General features: G+C 44.5%; 1 protein-coding gene across 1 annotated transcript; it reads right to left on the reverse strand.

Annotated features, from left to right (window-relative positions):
- Window positions 1-797: 797 nt before the first annotated feature.
- LOC149304204 (large neutral amino acids transporter small subunit 2-like) lies at window positions 798-18,472 on the reverse strand. The gene is made up of 11 exons (XM_089479582.1): window positions 17,018-18,472; window positions 13,285-13,489; window positions 13,005-13,156; window positions 4,943-5,068; window positions 4,550-4,703; window positions 4,330-4,453; window positions 4,128-4,231; window positions 3,175-3,271; window positions 2,797-2,946; window positions 1,554-1,731; window positions 798-1,435 (listed from the first exon to the last, which is right to left on the reverse strand). Exons 1-11 carry the CDS (start codon window positions 17,142-17,144, stop codon window positions 1,287-1,289), a joined length of 1,566 nt encoding a protein of 521 aa, XP_089335708.1. The 5' UTR covers window positions 17,145-18,472; the 3' UTR covers window positions 798-1,286.
- Window positions 18,473-19,842: the final 1,370 nt, after the last annotated feature.

Genomic DNA, 19,842 nt, shown 5'->3' on the forward strand with positions numbered 1-19,842 from the left:
AGATAGGTTAAAATAATTCTTTGCACAGCACACAATTAAGTTGTGGAATTTACTGCCTCAAGATGTGATGGTGGCAGATAGTTTAAGTAATTTAGAAAGGAATCAAGCAAATTAATAGAAGATGGTCCTAACAGCACTGTTAGCCATGAAAATGCTCAAAATGAGAAGTAGGCCAAACGACAATGGGAAGGCTGTTGAAATGAGGACTTACTAGAGGTGTGTGGCCCATGTGTGAAACAGGATGCTAGATCTTCTGTCCTGTCCTTTGGAGAAGAGATGGTCATGCAGATGTTGATGAAATACTCCTCCTAGCATGCCTCACCAATGGCCAGAGTAGTAGAACTGAAGGGAATAAGAGTTTATAACATCTGGAGAGTAACCTGTTCCTTTCCTGCTATTGCTTTCTTCTTAGGTTGTTGTAGGTCAAGAATAAATTGGCCCCTTCAACATATGAATTTTCACAGTGCACCTGTAGTTATCAGAATGCAGGGATGAATCCGTGGCACTAGCATTTCCGCAGTAGGTACAATGGCTGTTACCCCATGTAAGCTTCTACCAAAAAAAAACTCTGCTTAGGAAAATATGGTACCGCATTCTGGCTGTTTTCTAGCCATTTGCTGAGACTGAGGATTTGTTTTTTTTAAAATGCATGCCGTAGCGCTTGACTCCTTCCATCAAAGTACTAGAACCATCTTTGCCAAAGTGTTTGGTATTTTAGCAAGCTTGAAGCAGAATAATCTGTCTGTCCTGAATGATCTTTCCTCATCCTAAATCCTGCATTGAAAACAACAGACAGGGCAAGTTGAGTTTAATTTATTACATCAAAAAAGGAAAAAAAGAGAGAGAAATGTGAAAAATACAAGGACATAAACTGAGGGGGACGCCTTTCCCCCCCAATGAGGTTCAAAACTAATGAAAATATTCCCAACAATATAAGGCAACAACAAGGTAGCCCCTTCCAGCAGGGTGGGGTGCAGGGAGCTGACTGTGGGATTGCTGGCTGTGAAGAGAGCTCCCATTTATTTTCCAGCTCCAGCAGGGGCACTGAAGGTGGGGAATGGTGGCTGTGGGTCCTCCAGACCCAGCAAGGCTTTACCAAAGGAAGGAGAGGGGTGACAGTGAGGCATTCACAGCTATTCCAGTCCCAGCATGTGGTGCTACAAGGAGCAAAACGGGAGCGTCAGCTGTGCAAGGAGTTCCAATTCATTTCAAACCCAGCAAAGGCAGTAGTGTGCAGTCCGTGGCTGGCTGCTGTTTCTTCTACTCTCCCAGGCAGTAAAATGCGCTCAGTCCTGAGGGCTATTGAGGGGTTCAACTCCACATATTGGCTCAAGCTGCTCTTTGGTCTCTTTATTGAGGTTGGTTTCTGGTTTCTGTGTACCCATCTCGGGGTACACAACAACACAAAGCTTCTGTCCTGCCCGAGTGACTGCATCTGTAAGAAGAGGGGGTGAACAGGTGAGCTTTAACAGGAAAACCCAAGAACCCATGGCCTCAGTACACCCAACACACTTTCATCCAGCTGTCCTCCCCTCAGTCTGCCCATTACTCACCAATAAATGTATGGAAGGCAGGCGGTTTGTGCTCCCAATGCACCCCGAGGAAGTAGACAGGTACGCCTGTCAGCATTATGGCCAGACCAATGCCACAAACCACAGGTTCAGACCACAAGCTGAACACCAACAGGAAGGCCCAGAACAGCAGGTAAACTATGGGGAAGAACAGGCTCACCTGGGAAGGAGAGAGATGGGTTTGGTCTGGGCGGGAATACCAGGAATGGGGGGATGCAGGAAAAGGGGTGATAGGAGAGGAAGTTTTCTTGCCTAGCAAGAAGTTAGTAAGGTGTTGGCCAGTGGCGGTGGGAACAGCCATCATTCAGTGGCATAATCCATGCTTTGCATGCAGAAGGTCCCAGGTTTAGTCCCCAGTCTCTCTCCCCAAAAGGATCAGGTGCCAAGTGATAGGAAAGACCTCAGTATGGGACCCTGGAGAGCGGATGCTCATCAGAGTAGACAATACTACATTAGATGGACAAGCAGACCAGTATAAAACAGTTTCCTAATATTCCTTATCTTTTGAGAGGCGGTCACACAGGAAATGTAAGTGGATAAAAGGACAAATGTTTATTAAAATTAAAAATCAGATTTCCTTTAAGTAATTTAATCTTATGTATGTTTACTAAGTAATAAGTCCCAGTGAAAATTACTTCATAGAGAAAGTGTTTAGGATGCAGCTTAAATGTATTTTTTCAAATGTTATATTGTGTTGCTTGGTTTGTCAATTATTTCTATATATTTCTATACGTAAGTAAATGCCATCTCTCAAAACGTATGTATGAAGTTATAAATGACTACAAGTTCTATTTAAAGAGCAAAACACAGCCAAAAACAAGTTACTTTAATGTCAAGCATTATCATTATGACCTCAGCAATCATAGATTTTATTGTTGTTATTGTTGTTCTTGCTGTTCTTGTGCAAATTATTATTTTCAGACTGTCGGCCAAAACAGCATGGACTTTAATATTCCATGTCCTCGAGAAACACTAATTAGTGAACTTTAGGGTTGTACTCATGGATGGTATAAAACTCTATTTAATTATGTTTTATTTGTTATAGTTAACAGTATGAATGCTTGTTAAAATATATACAAATTAGACATCAACAACTTGATTTAAATCAGTAATGACCACCACAGTTTAACTCCTTCATGCATAGCCTAGGGAAAGGCAACACTGGTGTAAGAAGAGGATGGGCTGATAAACAGGAGGCAGGGGTCCAACAGCAGAAGCTCCTTACCTTGATGGGGCGATGTCGGTGAGGTTCCCGCCAGCGTAGCACAACCTGGCCAGCGACAGTCACTCCATAGAAGAGGTAGTTGATGAAACCCACATAATTGATCAGGGTATATATGTCACTTGTAACCAGCATCAGCAATGTTGAAAGGCACTGCCAAAGACAGGCAAAGAGAGAAAATAGGGAAATCACTTCAGGCATCCTAAAGTGATATCACCAGCTCTCTGATCCCAACAACTGTTCTGAAAATGCCCTTCCCAGGGTTCACGGTTTTAGCCACTTCACAGATTCTTTACCACCAGATACCCACTCTTCGTCCCACATGTACTCTTAGCATCCTAATTCCCCGCTCCCTTCACAATCTGTCTGCTGGCAACTCACAGTGAAGAGTAAGGCAGGGATGGGAGTGCAACGTCGCACATGAATCATAGCCAGCACACTGGGGAGGTGGCCTTCCCGGGCTCCAGCAAAAAAGAGTCTGGGAATGACAGACAGAGAACATCAGAAATACAAATAGGAAAATGCAAGAACATTGATCTATTTTAACCCATGCCAGGGAACATGTGACAACTCCACACTTTGAGCAAGGCTTCAAGATTGTGCCCCAGAAACAAATGGAAAATTCTCTGATAAGTGAAGTGCCACCTCATTTCCACAGTCCTAATGTAAGTGGTATGTCATAGTGCAGTCAAAGTGGCCGCACTATAAAGACATGGGTGACACTGAAAGGTAGAGCCTTTAGGAGATGGGATCTGTGAATGTTTCAGATTCTGGCCACTGCACTTAAAAAGGGATAGTCCATAGATTCAAAAGGTGCAATATCAATGACAGGAGCAAGGGAAGGTTATGCATGAATGTATTTATAAATTTATAAAATTATTCATGGTGTGGAGAAGCTACATAGGGAGTTCTCTTACTCTCGTAAAATTAAAACTAATGGCATCATTCATTAAAGCTGAATGGTGGGAGATTGACATGGTGCATAGATAAACTGTGGAACTCTCTGCCACAAGATGATGATTACCAACTTGGGTGGGTTTAAAAGGCCATTGGATAAATTCTTGAAGGATGAGGACATCAGTGACTACCAGTCAGGATGGCTGTTTGTCACCTCCAGTATCAAGGACACTGCCCTTATGCATCAGTTGCTAAGGGGTGCATGAAATGGAAGGTGCATTTGCACTCCTGTCCTGCTGGTGGGCTTCCCTTGAGCAATGGATTGGCCATTGTGTGAACAGAATGTTGCACTAGATAGGTCTTTGGTCTTACCAAGAGGGCTCTTATGTTCTCAAGGCAAGTGGGATGCTGAGTGTCTGCTGAAAGTCATAACTCACCTAGAGGAAGTGAAGAGTGATCCATTGACTCCTCCAAATGTGGAAAGGGCAACAGAGATGGGCATGATCCAAGCCATGACTCCTAACAATTTCTCCCCAAATGTCTATGAGGAAGTGAACAAAGAATAGATGGTTAGCTGTGATTCCATTTGGAACCCAGGGAGGAAAGGGAATTAGCACAATGGGATTCATGAGGCCTCACCACTGCGACAGCATTAGAGGCCAGCAACTCCTGAGGTGACATGGCAGTGACATAGGCCACATTGGCGAAGACGTAGACAAAGGTGACCAGGGGAATGGAGATGAAGATGGCGCGAGGCAGGTTCCTGTGTGGAGAGAGTTGAAATGGAAGAGGAGAAATAAGTATGAAGGTGAGTGTCTATTCTAACCCCTGTTCGCTATTAAAGAGATCCCTGACTCACTTGTAAGGATCAACTAGCTCTTCAGTGACATAGTTGAGGAAGTTCCAGCCCCCATATGCAAAAGAGCCTTGTAAAAAGGCCAGTGCCACGAGTCCCACATCAGGTGTTTGGAAGAATTCAAAGGCATGTTTTGGCTCTAGCCAGAAGTATTCACCTGTACAGAGAAGAAAGGATTAATTAGACTGTTAGATGGGTTGTTCTCTCTTTCTCCTAATTCTTGTACTTTCCAGTGCCAACTGGGACAAGAAACTATGGAAACCAATCCACTCTCTAAATCCGCTTACTAGAGAATGCAGATTTTAAAACCCTGGGGCTTATTCCCCTTGGGTGAGCAAGTAGAGCATGTTAGAGAGATTCTGGCTCCCTTTTTTGCCTGGCCAGACTGAGTCTCACCTTTGCAGATCTGCACAACTCCCATGATAATGATGAGTCCCAGTGCCAGCAATTTCCCTGCTGTGAAGATATCCTGGACACGTGTGGCCCAACGCACGCTAGCACAGTTCACCCAGGTCAGCAGCACTGTGGAGAAAGAGAAAAAGTCAGTGGAGGAATGGACTGTTAATATTTTTCATCCTTTGGCTCCCATCACTCAGTCAAGGCCTCCATAGCTCAGCATTTGGGGGGACATAATGCTAGCAGCAATGTGACCAGGAGCAAATTCAGATATTGCTCTGATACCTAGCAAAGGCTTCTTGTTGGTTGAAGGCAACTACTATTTGCTTTAGGCCAGGCTGTGATTATAGCCTAGCAATACCTGTTACTATGTCACCACCTCTCATTATAACAGTAATGGCACAATGGCTTTCAATTGTCTGTGGCAAGGCTATTCAGAGTTAACAGTTTTTCTGGGTACAAGTGACCTCAGAGATTCATTCTACCATTGTCTCTCCCTTATTGTCTAACAAACCCTCAGATCAATGATCTATCCTTGGGGCTTGCAACTTTGAGTTAAATACATGCACTGCACCGCAGTTATATGGAAAGGAAAGAAATAAGGTTCTTATTAATGTTCCTGGAAAATTGAGAGAATGAAAAACAAGCTAAGAAGGGAGGCTATGACCTATTTGGCTCCCCGCCTGAGTGCACCAAAACATCCCATCTGCACAAACAGACACACTGGCCTCTGTTAACCCGGCAGCACACAGTCAGGGCTTACTTGAGACAGACAGATAGAAAAACGTGTCAGCACCTTTTTGAACAACCCCTGACCCCAGCAAACAAGGATGACAAAGTAGAAATTCCATCCACTCTGTGCAAAGTTAGTTATCCCATTTTTATCCTCCCCACAGCAATGCATGCACAGCATTTTGATATTATCTTAAAACATAAAGTAGAATTCAGAAGCTTCCACATATACAAATAATTTTTCCAACACAAAGTTATTCATGAGCTCTGCCTAGTACATATGCACACAGAGGAAGAATCGTTTGCAGATATGTTGTTGTGTACTTTCAAGCCTACCATAGGGTTTTGTTGCCAAGATTTGTTCAGAGGGGGTTTGCTTTTGCCTTCCTCTGAGGCTGAGAAGTGCAACTTGGCCAAGGTCACCCAGTAGGTTTCGATTGTTTCCATGAGAAAGTGGAGATTCGAAACCAGGTCTCCATAGTCATAGTCCAACACTCAAACCACTACAGCATGCTGGCTCTCCACTTGCCATCTATGTGTTTAACTCTAAGCAACATTACAAAGACACATCTGTACATTGAAATGTCTTCTTTGGTTAATGCAAACAAGCAAAGCTTTTGCAAAATATGCAAAATTATCTTAGCAAAGGTTTTTGAGCTCAAAAGATGCCAGAGGGAGAATTCTGTCTTAGAAGCCACCCATACTTTTTTTCCACTGAAAATGCCAGCTGTGCTTGAATTTCACAACAAATCATAAACGGTACCACAAATTGGCACTAAAAGTTGAAAAATAAACCATCCCTGAGGTGTTGCCCATTCTTGAGCTACAAAGAGTCTGAATCCAATAAACAAATGGCATTTTGCATACATAATCATCTGCCTTGCTGTGTCTACTCCCAGCTATCCAAACAGATAAGCAAGCTCCCACCCTGGACATATACTACCTGAGGAAGAGACTCAGCAAACTTTGAGAAGCATAAAAAGTAGGCTAGAAATCTTTATGGAGGCTGAGAAGGCCCCTAGGCCTCACATCTGACAACCCTGTCCTAATTATGTAGGTAAACATGTGCATGTACATGTGTTTCTACTTGTGTTTGCATATATACATATAAAAACAGTCATCCCCTTTCTCTGAATACAGTGATAAAAGGTGAGAGTTTAGTCCATCCTGGCTAGGGTTGCCATAATGGAGGACCTCGAAACCGGGACAAATGTAGGACAAGGTTTGAAAATGTAGTACATTTTTTTTTTTAAATTTCCTGGCTAGGAAATTAAAAAAAAAGTCCTAGATTTTTAAACCTTGTCCTCCTCCTCCTCCTCTCGGCCTGGGAGGGAGCCTAGGCCGGCTCCCAGGCCGAGAAGGGCGAGGGGAAGCCTGGCATCGCAGAGATCTCCGCGGTGCCAGGCTTCCTCCTCCTCCTCCCGGCCTGGGAGGGAGCCTAGGCCGGCTCCCAGGCCGAGAAGGGCGAGGGGAAGCCTGGCATCGCGGAGATCTCCGCGGTGCCAGGCTTCCTCCTCCTCCTCCCGGCCTGGGAAGGAGCCTAGGCCGGCTCCCAGGCCGAGAAGGGCGAGGGGAAGCCTGGCATCGCGGAGATCTCCGCGGTGCCAGGCTTCCTCCTCCTCCTCCCGGCCTGGGAGGGAGCCTAGGCCGGCTCCCAGGCCGAGAAGGGCGAGGGGAAGCCTGGCATCGCGGAGATCTCCGCGGTGCCAGGCTTCCTCCTCCTCCTCCCGGCCTGGGAGGGAGCCTAGGCCGGCTCCCAGGCCGAGAAGGGCGGGGGGGAAGCCTGGCATCGCGGAGATCTCCGCGGTGCCAGGCTTCCTCCTCCTCCCTGGCCTCGTGGAGGCCTTGAGGACCCCGCAGCCAGAGCTCCGACCGCGGAGCCACCTCCAAGGCCTCGCTGGGGCCCGGGAGGGAGCGTCTCCGCGGCTGGAGCTCCAACCGCAGAGAGCCTTCCCAGGCCTCAGCAAGGCCTTGGAGCCGCCGCGGGGCCTGAGGTGGCCGCGGTGGGCGGGGCCGTCCCGGTTTGGGCGCCAAACCGGGCCGGGACCGGGTTGGCCTCTCCCAAACCGGGATTGTCCCGCCCCCCGGCGGGATATGGCAACCCTAATCCTGGCAGCACCAAAAAGAAGCATGGATTCCCTCTACTCTCTCATCCATCCAGCCTTTAGGATGAGCACAGTTATGCCTGCCAGTGTGTTCTAAGTTCTTTGGCATCATTTTCCTTTGCATCATCCTTTACATCCTTTGTTACATGCCCCTAACTTTTACCTTTGACTTATCCACGGGTCATATCAAAATCCATAATTTTGGCCCCAAAAACCTACCCTTGACTTATACATGAGGTTGACTTATAGTCCAGTATATATGGTATCCAGTTTGTTGGGAGGTCTCACTCACAATCTTCCTTGCTAGGACAATGGATTCAACTAAGAAGAAAGGTGACACTGAGTGAACATGAAGAGGAACTTCCTGATAAGAAGAGGTGTTCAGGAGTGACACAGACTGCCTCAGAAGGTGGTGGATTTTCCTTCATTGGTGGTTTTTAGACAGAAGCTGGATGGTCATCTGCCAGGGATGCTTTGATTCCTACACAAGGGTTGGACTAGAATATCTTTGGGTAACCTCCAGTGCTGTCATTCTATTTTCTGTCCAGTGTCCTGTCTTTGCTTTCATCTTTTCTTTTTGGAGGCAGGGTACGAGAGGGGAGAATCAACAGGTCCCCAAATTTGAGTAGAGCAAAAGGAAATGGAAACTTCCCTGCTGATTCAGCATCCCTTTTACACAATCAAGTTCAAGTCAAAACAGGAAACTTGGAACTTAACAGAAAAATCACTTGGGGGGGGGGATGGGGCGTGGAGAGGAGAGGAGAGAGCTTTGCATCTTTTGTGACTTCACACAAAGTTTTCCCAATAAAAAGAGAATTTCCATGTGGGAGAAGAGAAACATAGCTGCCACACACAGGTTGGAGCAAGGTAATCTTTGTTGATCATGATGAAAAGGATTAGTTAATTGGGGCATGATATAGGTTATGAAATAACTAGTGTGCATATATTGTTGTTGAAAACATCATTGAAATATCTGACTCCACCATTGTTGTTGTTAACTGCCCTCAAGTCGATCTCAGCTCCTGGCAACCCTGGGGATGAGCAGCTCCAAGACTCCCTGTCCTTGACTCCTCTGCTTAGTTCCTGTACATTCATACCCTTTCCCTCCTTAACAGAATCCATCCATCTAGCATGCAGCCTTCCTCTCTTTCTACTTCCCTCCACATTGGTTTTTTCCAGTAATTCATGCCTTCTCATGATGTGACCAAAGTACAACAACTTCAGTTTAGTCATCTTGGCTTCCAGGCAGATTTCCATATTGATCTGTTCTAGGATCCATTTGTTTGCCTTTTTGGCCATCCATTGCATACTCAGCACTCTTCTTCAGCATCACATCTTAAATGAATTTATTTTTTTCCGCCCACTTTCTTTACTAACAAGCTCATGGTAATAGGGAATATAATGGCTTGTATGATTCTAACTTTCGTGCTCAGTTGTATATCTTTGCTCTTTAGATACACCATACATCAGGGTGTAGGGAAATTTGGATACATATTCAACAGGGCAAAATAGTCCGGGGGACCATGTGGGATTCAAGAAGCAGCAAGGTTAGGAGATCAATGGTATATGATAAGAGGACAGAGGGCAGAGAGTAGGGAATGAGGCCAGCTGTACAATCTCTTTTTCACTATGCAATTAGATATGGCGACTGGGACTTGTTTCAGCAGATCCCTACAACGTATATGTTTACTTCTAAGACCAAGAGTTAGATTTGCCTGTGAGATCCCAAGAATAGATTAGGACTAGCTAGAGTTTCAGAACTGGGTCATAGGAGGGGCCAGAAATAGTGCTAACATTAATGGGTGGCTCTGAGTATGCAACTCCTTTAGGATTTTTGTTAGAGTGTAATGAGGGGAGGAGGAGTGTCCATCTGCTAGTGAAAAGAAGATTTCAGAGATGGAAGTCTAGAGAGCTGGCTTTTCAATGTGACAAAAACATATGTTCCTCCATTCTGCTCCAGCCCAAAGACTGAACTCCTGGAAGTTCCCTTGTTTCTCAGTATCCCTGGCACCCAGCAGGACTGGAACAAGGCCAGGGAGTTTTTAGTTTCCTGGTGTTTTTTCAGACACAGTCTCAGAGATGACACTGAAGCAGGAGGTGTGGTTCGGAGCTGTTGCTAAAAATTTTTTAGCACAGGCTATCCCAAGGGTTAATCCAGAGCAGCCATCATGTCACCCTATTCCTAGCCCCAAAATAGATGCAGTGCTTGGTTCAGAGAGGTCAGTAACCAGTAATACCATCTCCGCAGTGTTATTGCCACCTCTTTAGAGCACTCATGATTTTGTTCAGGGCATTCTGTGGCCACCAAGCTGAGACTGGTACAGGAAAACAACATTCTCACCACTTCTAGGTCGCTTGCTTACGTCAGTGTGGAGATACGAGGCAGAAACTACAGCCTACAGATAAGACAGATTAAGACTCGCTTAACAGGACACTGGTGATACTACCCAATTTCAGCCGGTAGGATTGGAGTGTACCATCCAAAGATTGCTTCCAACCATCAACCACAGCCTCCCTCTCTGCCAATTTGCCTACTCAAATCATTCTGCCACCCTGATGATAGATAATACTATCTTTATATCATTTGATCAAACCAGTGGGCTTTCTTTGATCTCTTTTGCTAAGCACTCCCAGCTCTTTGCTGATCTATACTGTTTTATTGTTTTCTAGCTCTACGGTCTTTGGGTTTCTCAAAGAAGTGGTTCCTCCTTGCTGAAGTTTTGGAGGAGATGTGGCTTTCTCTTCCCTGCCTTTTGCCACATGTGCATATGCTCCTCTTTTTTTGCTGACTCAGCACTGAATAACTGGCTTTGACCTGATTCATAAGCTCTTGCTGAGCTGCAGCAGCTGGCTTGCATAAGTGCCTCCGCCAAAACCTCTCCCTGGCTATCGCTCATCCTTCCTCCCCTCCCTCTGCTGTGGACCTGGAAAGAAAGGAACAAAACCAGTTTGTGCCTGATCTTGCTGGTGTTGGAAGTCCTAAAGTAACCTCTCTAAAGATTAGCCTTTCCATACATCCTTTGAGTTACTGGGTATGCAGTTGCCCACTCCCCACTCACTAAATGTGAAGTAACTGTGCAGCCGACAAGACAAGATGGTGGAGAAGCTTGTGCAGGGATGAATGGGGAAAGGTGAGGAAATAGATGGTTCAAAGGTATGATGGAGGTGGATGCATCTTCTAATATCTACATATGGTACTATTTTTTTAAAGGCATCATGTTTTTTATCTGTCTTTTACTTCTAGCTTGTATTTCCCAGTAACTACAACAGCATTATTAACTTGGATGAAACTATCACAAGTACGCCATTTTTGTCCCCATTAAAGCAGAAGAATTTCTGCTTTCACCATATAGACTAAGATGCATTATTGTTGTATATCTTTGCTCATCTCTTTGGTCCAAAACACACTGTAGAAATAACCCAGTTTGAGACCGCTTTAACTGCCCTGGTTCAGTGCTAGGGAATTCTGGGAACTATAGTTTTGTGAAACATTTAGCCTTCTCCATCAGAACACTGTAGTGCACTACAATAAACTACAGTTCCCAGGATTCCCTAGCATCGAGCCAGGGCAGTTAAAGCAGTCTCAAACGGGACTGTTTCTGCAGTGTGTTTTGGACCTCTGTCATGCTAAATCCACAGAGCTCAGGGAAGTGTGTGTGAATGCCAGTGACCCCAGTTCAGCCTCATCTCAACCCTAGAAAGTAGATCAAATGAGAGAGAAGGACAGCCTGGCTCTCTACATCACCCACTAAGCCATGTAGAGATTCGTGCCCATGTCTCCCTAGGCCAAGTCTGACTTTCTAGGCACCACATCATACTGGTTCTTAGTGGTCCATTTAATGGTTTATAACAATCATTAAAATGTGCAGAAACAGTGTGATGCCCAAAGCCAACACACTCCTCTATATGGTTTGATACGAAGAAGGAGACTGTCTATCTTGAAGGGCAACCTTGTTGTCGGCTAGATTAGTTATAATATAAACCTGAGACGTTTTAGTATATTCCAATCATTCATCTTAGTATGGAGGCCACTTGTATAAATTCACTGTGAAAGGTCTGCAGCTACACAGAGAGTCTGTCAGCAATCATGTACATTTACTGACTACAAGCCACACTCCATATCCATTCCACTGCAAGAATGATAAAACAGTTCCATCATCCAGGACCAGTTTTGCAAATGGTTGTATTGGTTATTGGTTTAGATGTTGGAATAGAAGGTGTGCTTATCAAATTTGCAGGTGACACCAAATTGGGGAGTGGAGTAGCCAGTACCTCAGAAGATCAAGATGAGAATTCAAAATGACCTTAATAAATTGGAGAAGTGGGCCAAAACTAACAAAATTAATTTCAACATTAATTTTTTTTCCTGATTGTAAGCATGAGGGCAGGGAACCTTCTAATTAAAATAATAATTGTAAGCTGCTCTGGGAGCCTTTAGGGCTGAAGGGCGGGGTATAAATACCGTAAATAAATAAAATAAATAAATGTAAGGTACTACATCTAGGCAGGAAAAATGAAATACACAAATACAGGATGGATGACCCCTGACTTGAAAGCAGTACATACGAAAAGGATCTAGGGAGCTAAAATGAGTCAACACTGTGATGCAGTGGCCAAAAAAGGCAATGTAATTCTAGGCTGCATCAACAGTAGAGTGTCTGGATCAAAGGCAGTAAACAGTCCCATTCTCTTTTACTTTGATCAGACCTCACCTGGAATACTGTGTCAAGTTCTGGGCACCAGACTTCAGGAAGAATATTAATGAGCTGAAATGTGTTCAGGGAAGGATTGCCAGGATCAACGTTCTGGAAACCAAGCCTGACGAGGAACAACTTAGGGAGTTGGGTATGTTTAGCTTGGAGAAGAGGGACCTGAGAGGTGACATGGTGGCCATTTAAAAAAAATCTTAAGGGATGTGATGGAGCAAGCTGGTTTTCTGATGCTCCAGGGACTTGAGCACAAACTAACAGATTTAAATTACAGGAAGAGAGATTGCATCTAAACATTTTGGAACATTTTTCTACTGTAAAGAGCTGTCCAACAGTGGAACAGACTTTCGGTGGACCATGTGTGTGTTTGTGTCCTGATGGTCTTTGTTTTGAGATTGAATCTATGATTCTCTCCTGTAGGGAACTTATAAATGGCCACTACCAAGGTGGACTGAACTGGAAATTACACAACAGCTGAAGGATATGGATTACTAAAAAGCTAAATCCTTTACTTACAAAGACAGATGCCAGCCAGCAGTCTTAGTCCGATTTCTGGGGGCAGGCAAGTGGGAAAGATTGGCTGAAGTACATAGTTTGAGAAGGTGAGGGCAATAACAGCCTGATTGGTGGGGTAGATCACCAGCACCGCAATCCACAGCCGCAAGAACCTTGAAAGAGAAACAAGTGTAAAAGAATATAACCCACTCTTCTCACTTCATTCGTCTCCATTTGCCATCTTGACCCATTTGTCCCATTACAAGCCCAGCCAAACACTGGCACCTCTTTTGCCTCTTACCCGGCCAGTCCTCCAAAGATGTCTTTGACATAGGAATAGTCGCCTCCAGATTTCGGGATGGTGACTCCCAGTTCAGCATAACACAGTGCTCCCACAGCTGTGATGAGACCAGTGACGATCCACACGATCAATGCCAGACCTACTGAGCCAGCATTCTCTAGCACTCCCTTTGGCGACACAAAGATCCCTGATCCAATTATGTTACCTGAAGAAGAAGAAGAAGAAAAAGGTTCACAAAAGTTAAAAATTATGAAGAGTAATGATGAGGAAAAACTTTGCAGCAAATATGATAATATCTGTTGAGGTGTGCAAGTCTAAAAGAGACTGGTTCAAGGAAGGGAATGTATCCCATATGTTTAATGAGAAAGCTTAACTTAGATTGACATTTAAATGTCAGCTTCTTCACATATCAACTGGAGAAGCCAACAACTCTTTTCCAAATTAAATCCTATACTTTGATTTAGTTATCTGCATCAGGAACATCCATGTCTTTGTTGTATTTATAAAGCTCTTTTAAACAGATGCCATTCACATCACTTGGCTTTTCAGTCTATCATTTTGGTTTCTTAATTGTGTGCATTGGATTAGAATTTCACTGAAACTACTAGAAATGGGAACCTTTTAAAGAAACTATTTTTAATGATTTACCAGAGAATATTATATATGTTTACTTAGAAAGAAGTCCCATTATATTCAATGGAGTTTACTCTCTAGTAATGCTAAACACACAAGCATCATTGAATGCCTTGGGTATTAGAAATAAGCACATAGCCCTGTGGTTGCAGTACAATGTAAGGTATGTCTTGCTGGCAAATAAACCTGTATAGGACTGTGCTGCATGTAAACTTATATTTTTAATTGCATTATGGGATATTTAACAAATCTTGCATATTTTCAAAGAATCAGATTACAATTTACCAAGTACAACTCAGTTTTTCAGGAAATGATGTCAGTCTAGACATCTGACTAGTCCAAGACATTTAGTGTCATTTGGAGTCAAATATCTTGACTTGAACTATGTCCCCCACCCCCCGCACTGCAAAGGAAGCACTTAATTCCAAGCAAATATGTCTAGGATTGGATGTAATCATCTGTTTTGAGACTGCAAGTGCCCAGACAGGAGACCAAACATCAAAAATTTCACAGTACTTATACATGTTTTGCAGCACAGCTGTTTGTAAATCTAAGCCTCCTACCGGATTGTTTTCAGACCCACTCAAAGTTGAGTGGTGCCTCAATTCAACACAGATTTAAGACAGCCATCTGCTGAGTCTTTTCTGTTGTGGTCCCCACTTCAGTATTTGCGGGAAACCAACTGTAGCATTCTTTAGGTGTCTCTTGAAAGGTTTGTTCCTGCATTGACTGCTGCCCTTTTTGAAAACTGCATCCTGAGTTTACAACGCTGACTTTAAAAGTCCAAAATAATAATTTAAATTTATATTTAACACTTGCATTTTAAATGTTTGCATGTTAATGTTATATTACTTAACAAAAAAATTACCTACCACATCAAGAAAGTGGCATAGAAAGAGAGATGATGATGGGGATAAGGTCTGACCCACCTTCCTTACCATCCAGGACAGCCTAGTCAGTACTGAAGAAATTAAGCTAAAGCCAAAATATGGGGTTACGACTTCTAAAGACAAAGTTTTAGTCCTGTAGTTTGAAACATGGTTTCAATGCCCATAAAAAAAACTGGTGGTGCAGAAGATGCCATTTATTGAGATGGGAGATGCTCAACACACAGCAATGGGGATCCCAGTGTACAAAAAACTTTTAAAAACAGTTAAGTCAAATTTTCTCACCTATGATCTACACTTATTTTTCCATCTATATACACCTACCTATTATTTATGCATCTGTCCATGTCATAACATTGTTGGCCCAAATCCTCCTAGCACATGCTGCCCAGCTTTTCGTCTGTGTGGATACATTCTGTTTCTCTCCTCCTTTGGCAGAAAACACTTTCACCATTTTTCATTAAGAAAATTAAAATTCTGCAGCTACGAATAGGTGCCAGAGGCCCTGGCAGTCTTGTGGCTGAAAATGCCAGCCCCAGGGCGATGTCAGTTTGAATTACAACAGGCCAGTGAGAATGACATGGCATGGGCTCCTGAGAAATACCTGCAAAGGCAGGTGAAACTGGGAGAGGGGCAAGGATCTGATAAAAGAAGAGAGCAGAGGGAAAGGAAGGGGTTGGTTGAAAGTTAGGGGACATAAAGAGGGCCCTTGGTATCTGTTGGGGTTTGGTTCCAGGACCTGCCTTGGATACCAAAATCCGCAAGTGTTCAAGTCCCATTACATACAATGCCATAATAAAATGGGGTCCCTTATATAAAATGGCAAAATCAATGTTTGATTTTTGGAATATATATTTATTTAAAATTTTCAAGCCATGGATGGTTGAATCCAAGGATAAAAGATCCATGGATAATGAGAGCCAACTGTGTGTATATGCACGCGCGCACACACACCCCTCAATGTGAGTGGTGTTTTGGGGAAATGGAGGCTCAGACTAAGCTAGACCTTAGTCATCACTACCATCCCCAGTTTAGAAAGGTACCCAAGAAACTGCACTCAAGAAGCAAAGATGTATAGTTAACTTGTTAGATTGGTGTGATGGGGAGATAAATTTCTGTAGCACAGAAAAGGAGAGGACAGCTCAAGAACTGGGTATATTTGGAGCACTAGTGAATCTGTAATGGAGTGGGAAGCAAGGGTTTTCTGACTGTCTGTCAAAAGTGCTTTCTCTTCCATTCTCCCCTGTGTTTGTTTCAGTGGTCTCCTGGCACCTACTGAAACACAGCCATCTGGAGTGGGACTGATGGAGCTGGAAAAAACACTTCAAGGGTAGGCGTTCCAGCTGCACTGAAGTGAAAAACAAATTCATGTGGGAAAGAGGTTGGTGGAACTGCAGGGACATGCTTTGCTCCTGCATGGCTCTGCTGGTAGCCTTCAGCCAGAATCCATTGGGCCATGGAGCCCTAGTCACCAAATGGTAATTCTCCCTTGCACTAACATTCATCTCCCTATGAGGCAGGCAACTAGAGGACATCAGCGCTTGTCCAGATTAGAGACCGCATCTACTTTTGGCACAGGGCAGTTGTATACTCAGAGAAGTTTTGTCTGGCATGAGTTTTTTTTTTAGCTCATCAGGGCAACTGAGTGCTGGCTTGTTTGTTCTTTAAATCCCTCTCCTTCTGGGCCCAGACAGCTGTATATACAAATATCACGCATCAACGGCTGGGATGCCAACATTTCTAGGATGGGACACAATAACCTGCAATTCCAAAATGTAGAAGGTTGTAGAGTGAAGCAACACAGTGCCATCCACTGGGAAACAGCCAGGAAACGGGGGTTTCTCTGGTGTTAGGAGGGCAGGGGTTAGGAGGAGTCCAGGTACTGGTTCTGGAACTGCTCTAGGGAGGAAAAGATTGGCTGGGGAATAACAACAACAACAGTAATAGGCTTTATTTATATCCCATCTCTCCAGAAGGATCTAGGTGGGTTACAATAAATTGCTAAATAAAATACACAGTACATACATAACTAAAAATTACGTAATCCTCTAATCCTCTAGCCTAAAACTAAAATGACAAAAGCAGAATACAGGACCCAAGGGGTCTCCTCCTAATGTCTGGCCTCAGTTTTCTCAATGATGAAGGAGAGAAATGAGGGGATGACAGTATCCAATTCAAAGCAATGCCCACATCCCTCTGGGATCTCCACTCACCCACAATAATGCCACATGCGCTCATCAGCCCAATCTCTTTCTTCAAGGCAACACCACCGCCGTCCGATTTCTCTGGGTTAGTTGAATCCTTCTCAGAGCCACCACGCCGACGTGCTCCATCTTCCATGATGTTCTAGCTTTCAAGGAGACAGGAGTCGGTAACCCTGAATTATTGCTAGGGGATCCCCAAAAATTGGGGGCTTATAGTTTTGGATGGTTCTCCTAGGATTTGAGCAACTCTGGGTTGGTCCTGTGCCCAGTTATGATTCTGAGTCCTGTGGGAAAGAACCAATGCAAAGTCCAAAGTAGACCTATGTGGTTCTTGCAGTCCAACTTGGGACCTATGAGTGCAGCCTCTTTTCTGGATATGCTTTGAAGCTGGGCTTCTGTTTATGGAATCCAAACTGTGTTTCAGATGATGGCCAGGTCTAGTCCTTCTCTCCTACATCCAATCTAATTGTATCGACTGCTTCTTAAGTCTAGTTCGGTTAAATGCCTTGCTTTGTAGCATCAACCTTGTTAAGAATGAGTTGGCTCTCTGAACTGCCTTTCGGTGGATGGGTGCTAGCAGCTAAGCCTTCTTTGGTTCAGGTACCAAGCTGATGATTTCCTTTGCAGTCTTCCTGGTGATCAGGTTGGGGCTCCAATCACAGCAAGGGATTCCTTTTCTTTACCGGTTCTGAAGCCTCTCCCTGCAAAGTTTCCCCTGAAGCAGAGGAGGAGAAGCCCAGGAGTGCGGGGAAGGCGATTGGGTTGATCTTGTCTGCTCCGCTGCCAGACGTCTAGGCAAGAACCAGGGCCATTCTGCTCAGGAGCCCCTGTCCTCAGATTTCCTTGTGGCTCCTTCCTCCTGGCTCAGCTCCTCTCTCTCACTGCAGTCTGTTTCCTCTCCTTGGGATTGGGGCTGATTTCTCAGCTTCTCATTCCCTTTCTCAGCGCTCTCTCTCGTTCTCTCTCTGCTTCTCTCTCTTCCTGTTTTTCCCTTGCGCTGCTGCTCATGTGCCTGAACCTGAACCGGCTGCTGCCGGACGAAGGGGCGGAGGGGGTCAGTCCTGAGTTCCAGCAGGAGAGACACCACCAGAGGCTCCTCCCTCCTGCCGCCTTACCTTCCTGGCTCCCATCAGCAGGAGCTGGGGGTCCAGGGCAGCAGGGCTCCTCTGGCTCTGGCCCCCTCTCTGCCGTCTTCCCACGCGCCCGGACTCTCCCCCATCTCTGCCTCCTCCATCCTCGCTGAGATCACAGCCTCCTGTTTCTAGGGGAGGAGGATGGGGAACACACAGCCCGAGGCACCAGCTCTGCACCCCCGAGCCTTCTGCCTCTGGTCTCTCCTCCGCAGTCTCTGGCCTGTCAGTGTGGGGGAACCCAAATTAGAAACAAACCCACTCTTCTTTACACCTGAGAGGGGAACACCTCTCTCCAGGTCCTCCAGGGCAACTCTATGGTCAACACCTGCCAGATAGAATGATGCTGGAGGACCTGCAAATGCCTAGAGATGTGTTCTCTCTAGGAACTTCTAGGTTCTTCCAACACAACTCTATGGTCAACCTCTGGCAGAGTTGCGCTGCAGGGCAAAAGAGATTCCTAGAGAGAACATATGAACCAAATCAAGGGAAATTTGCAGATGGCACCAAATTAGGAGGAATAGCTAATACTCCAGAGGACAGGATCAACATTCAAAAGGACCTGAATAGACTAGAAAGCTGGGCCAAAGCTAACAAAATGACATTCAACACAGAGAAATGTAAGGTATTGCACTTGGATATATGTTTATGGGGGACACCTGGCTGAACAAGACTTATATGTGTGAAAGGGATCTATGAGTCCAAGTAGATCACAAGCTGAACATGATTCAGCAGGGCCATGTGGAAGAGCTGTTCAACAGTGGAAGACACTCCTTTGGAGGCCTTTAAACAGAGGATGGATGACTGTGAGTTCCTGCATGGCAGAGGGTTGGACTGGAAGGCCCTTGGGATCTCTTCCAACTCTACGATTCTATGAAATCCACAAACAATCAAAACTGCAAAAGTGAAGCCACAAATGTGGATGGCCAAATGTATGTAACCAAAACCATGGGGTCTCTAGGCCAGACACTAGCACTCTGCTGCATATTCTCATGCTGTGACCAGTCTTTGTGGAACCTTAAGGAAAGTATTCAGGGGTAGTCATGATGACCATATAGCAAATCCAGTAACATCAAAAATCCACCAAACAGTGATACCTTTATTGGACCAACCAAAATGCACAATATACAAGTTGCAAGCTTTCAAAGTTCCACCGGCTTCTTCATCAGGCAATGTATTAAAAACCATACAGGAGAGAAAAAAGATATTAGTTATAGGCCTGAAGTTTGCTGTTTTTGATCTTAGTTCAGATGGCATGGAGGGTATCTCTTGCAGGCTGGCACCTTCTCTTCTGGCCCTGTGGCACCTGGGAGCTTCTCAAAGTCCAAGAAAATTAACATCCATCTGCAACACAAAAGATAGTTCCTTTGCAATCCAGTAAGGAAAGTAGTTCCTCAAGTCAAGTGGTGCATCATCATCATCATTTATTTATTCCGTCTCATTTCTATCCCGTCTTTCTCCCAGAAAGAGACCCAAGGAGGCTCACAAGATAAAAACCATTTAAAAAGACTTTGCAATTAAAAAAACAATTAAAATCATGTAGCAAAAGCAGTATCAAATTAACACAAAAACATACAAAAGTTAAAAACAGAACTAAAACACCCACCCATGATACACCTGTCATGATTATATATTAAAAAGCCTGCCTAAACAACGTTTTTGCTTGCCGTGAAAATTATTATCTTGCTTCTAATACTGCATGAA

This window comes from Sceloporus occidentalis, unplaced genomic scaffold (genome assembly GCF_023333645.1).
Source record: "Sceloporus occidentalis isolate IW3139 unplaced genomic scaffold, rSceOcc1.0.p SCAF_14, whole genome shotgun sequence".
Taxonomy (NCBI): Eukaryota; Metazoa; Chordata; class Lepidosauria; order Squamata; family Phrynosomatidae; genus Sceloporus; species Sceloporus occidentalis.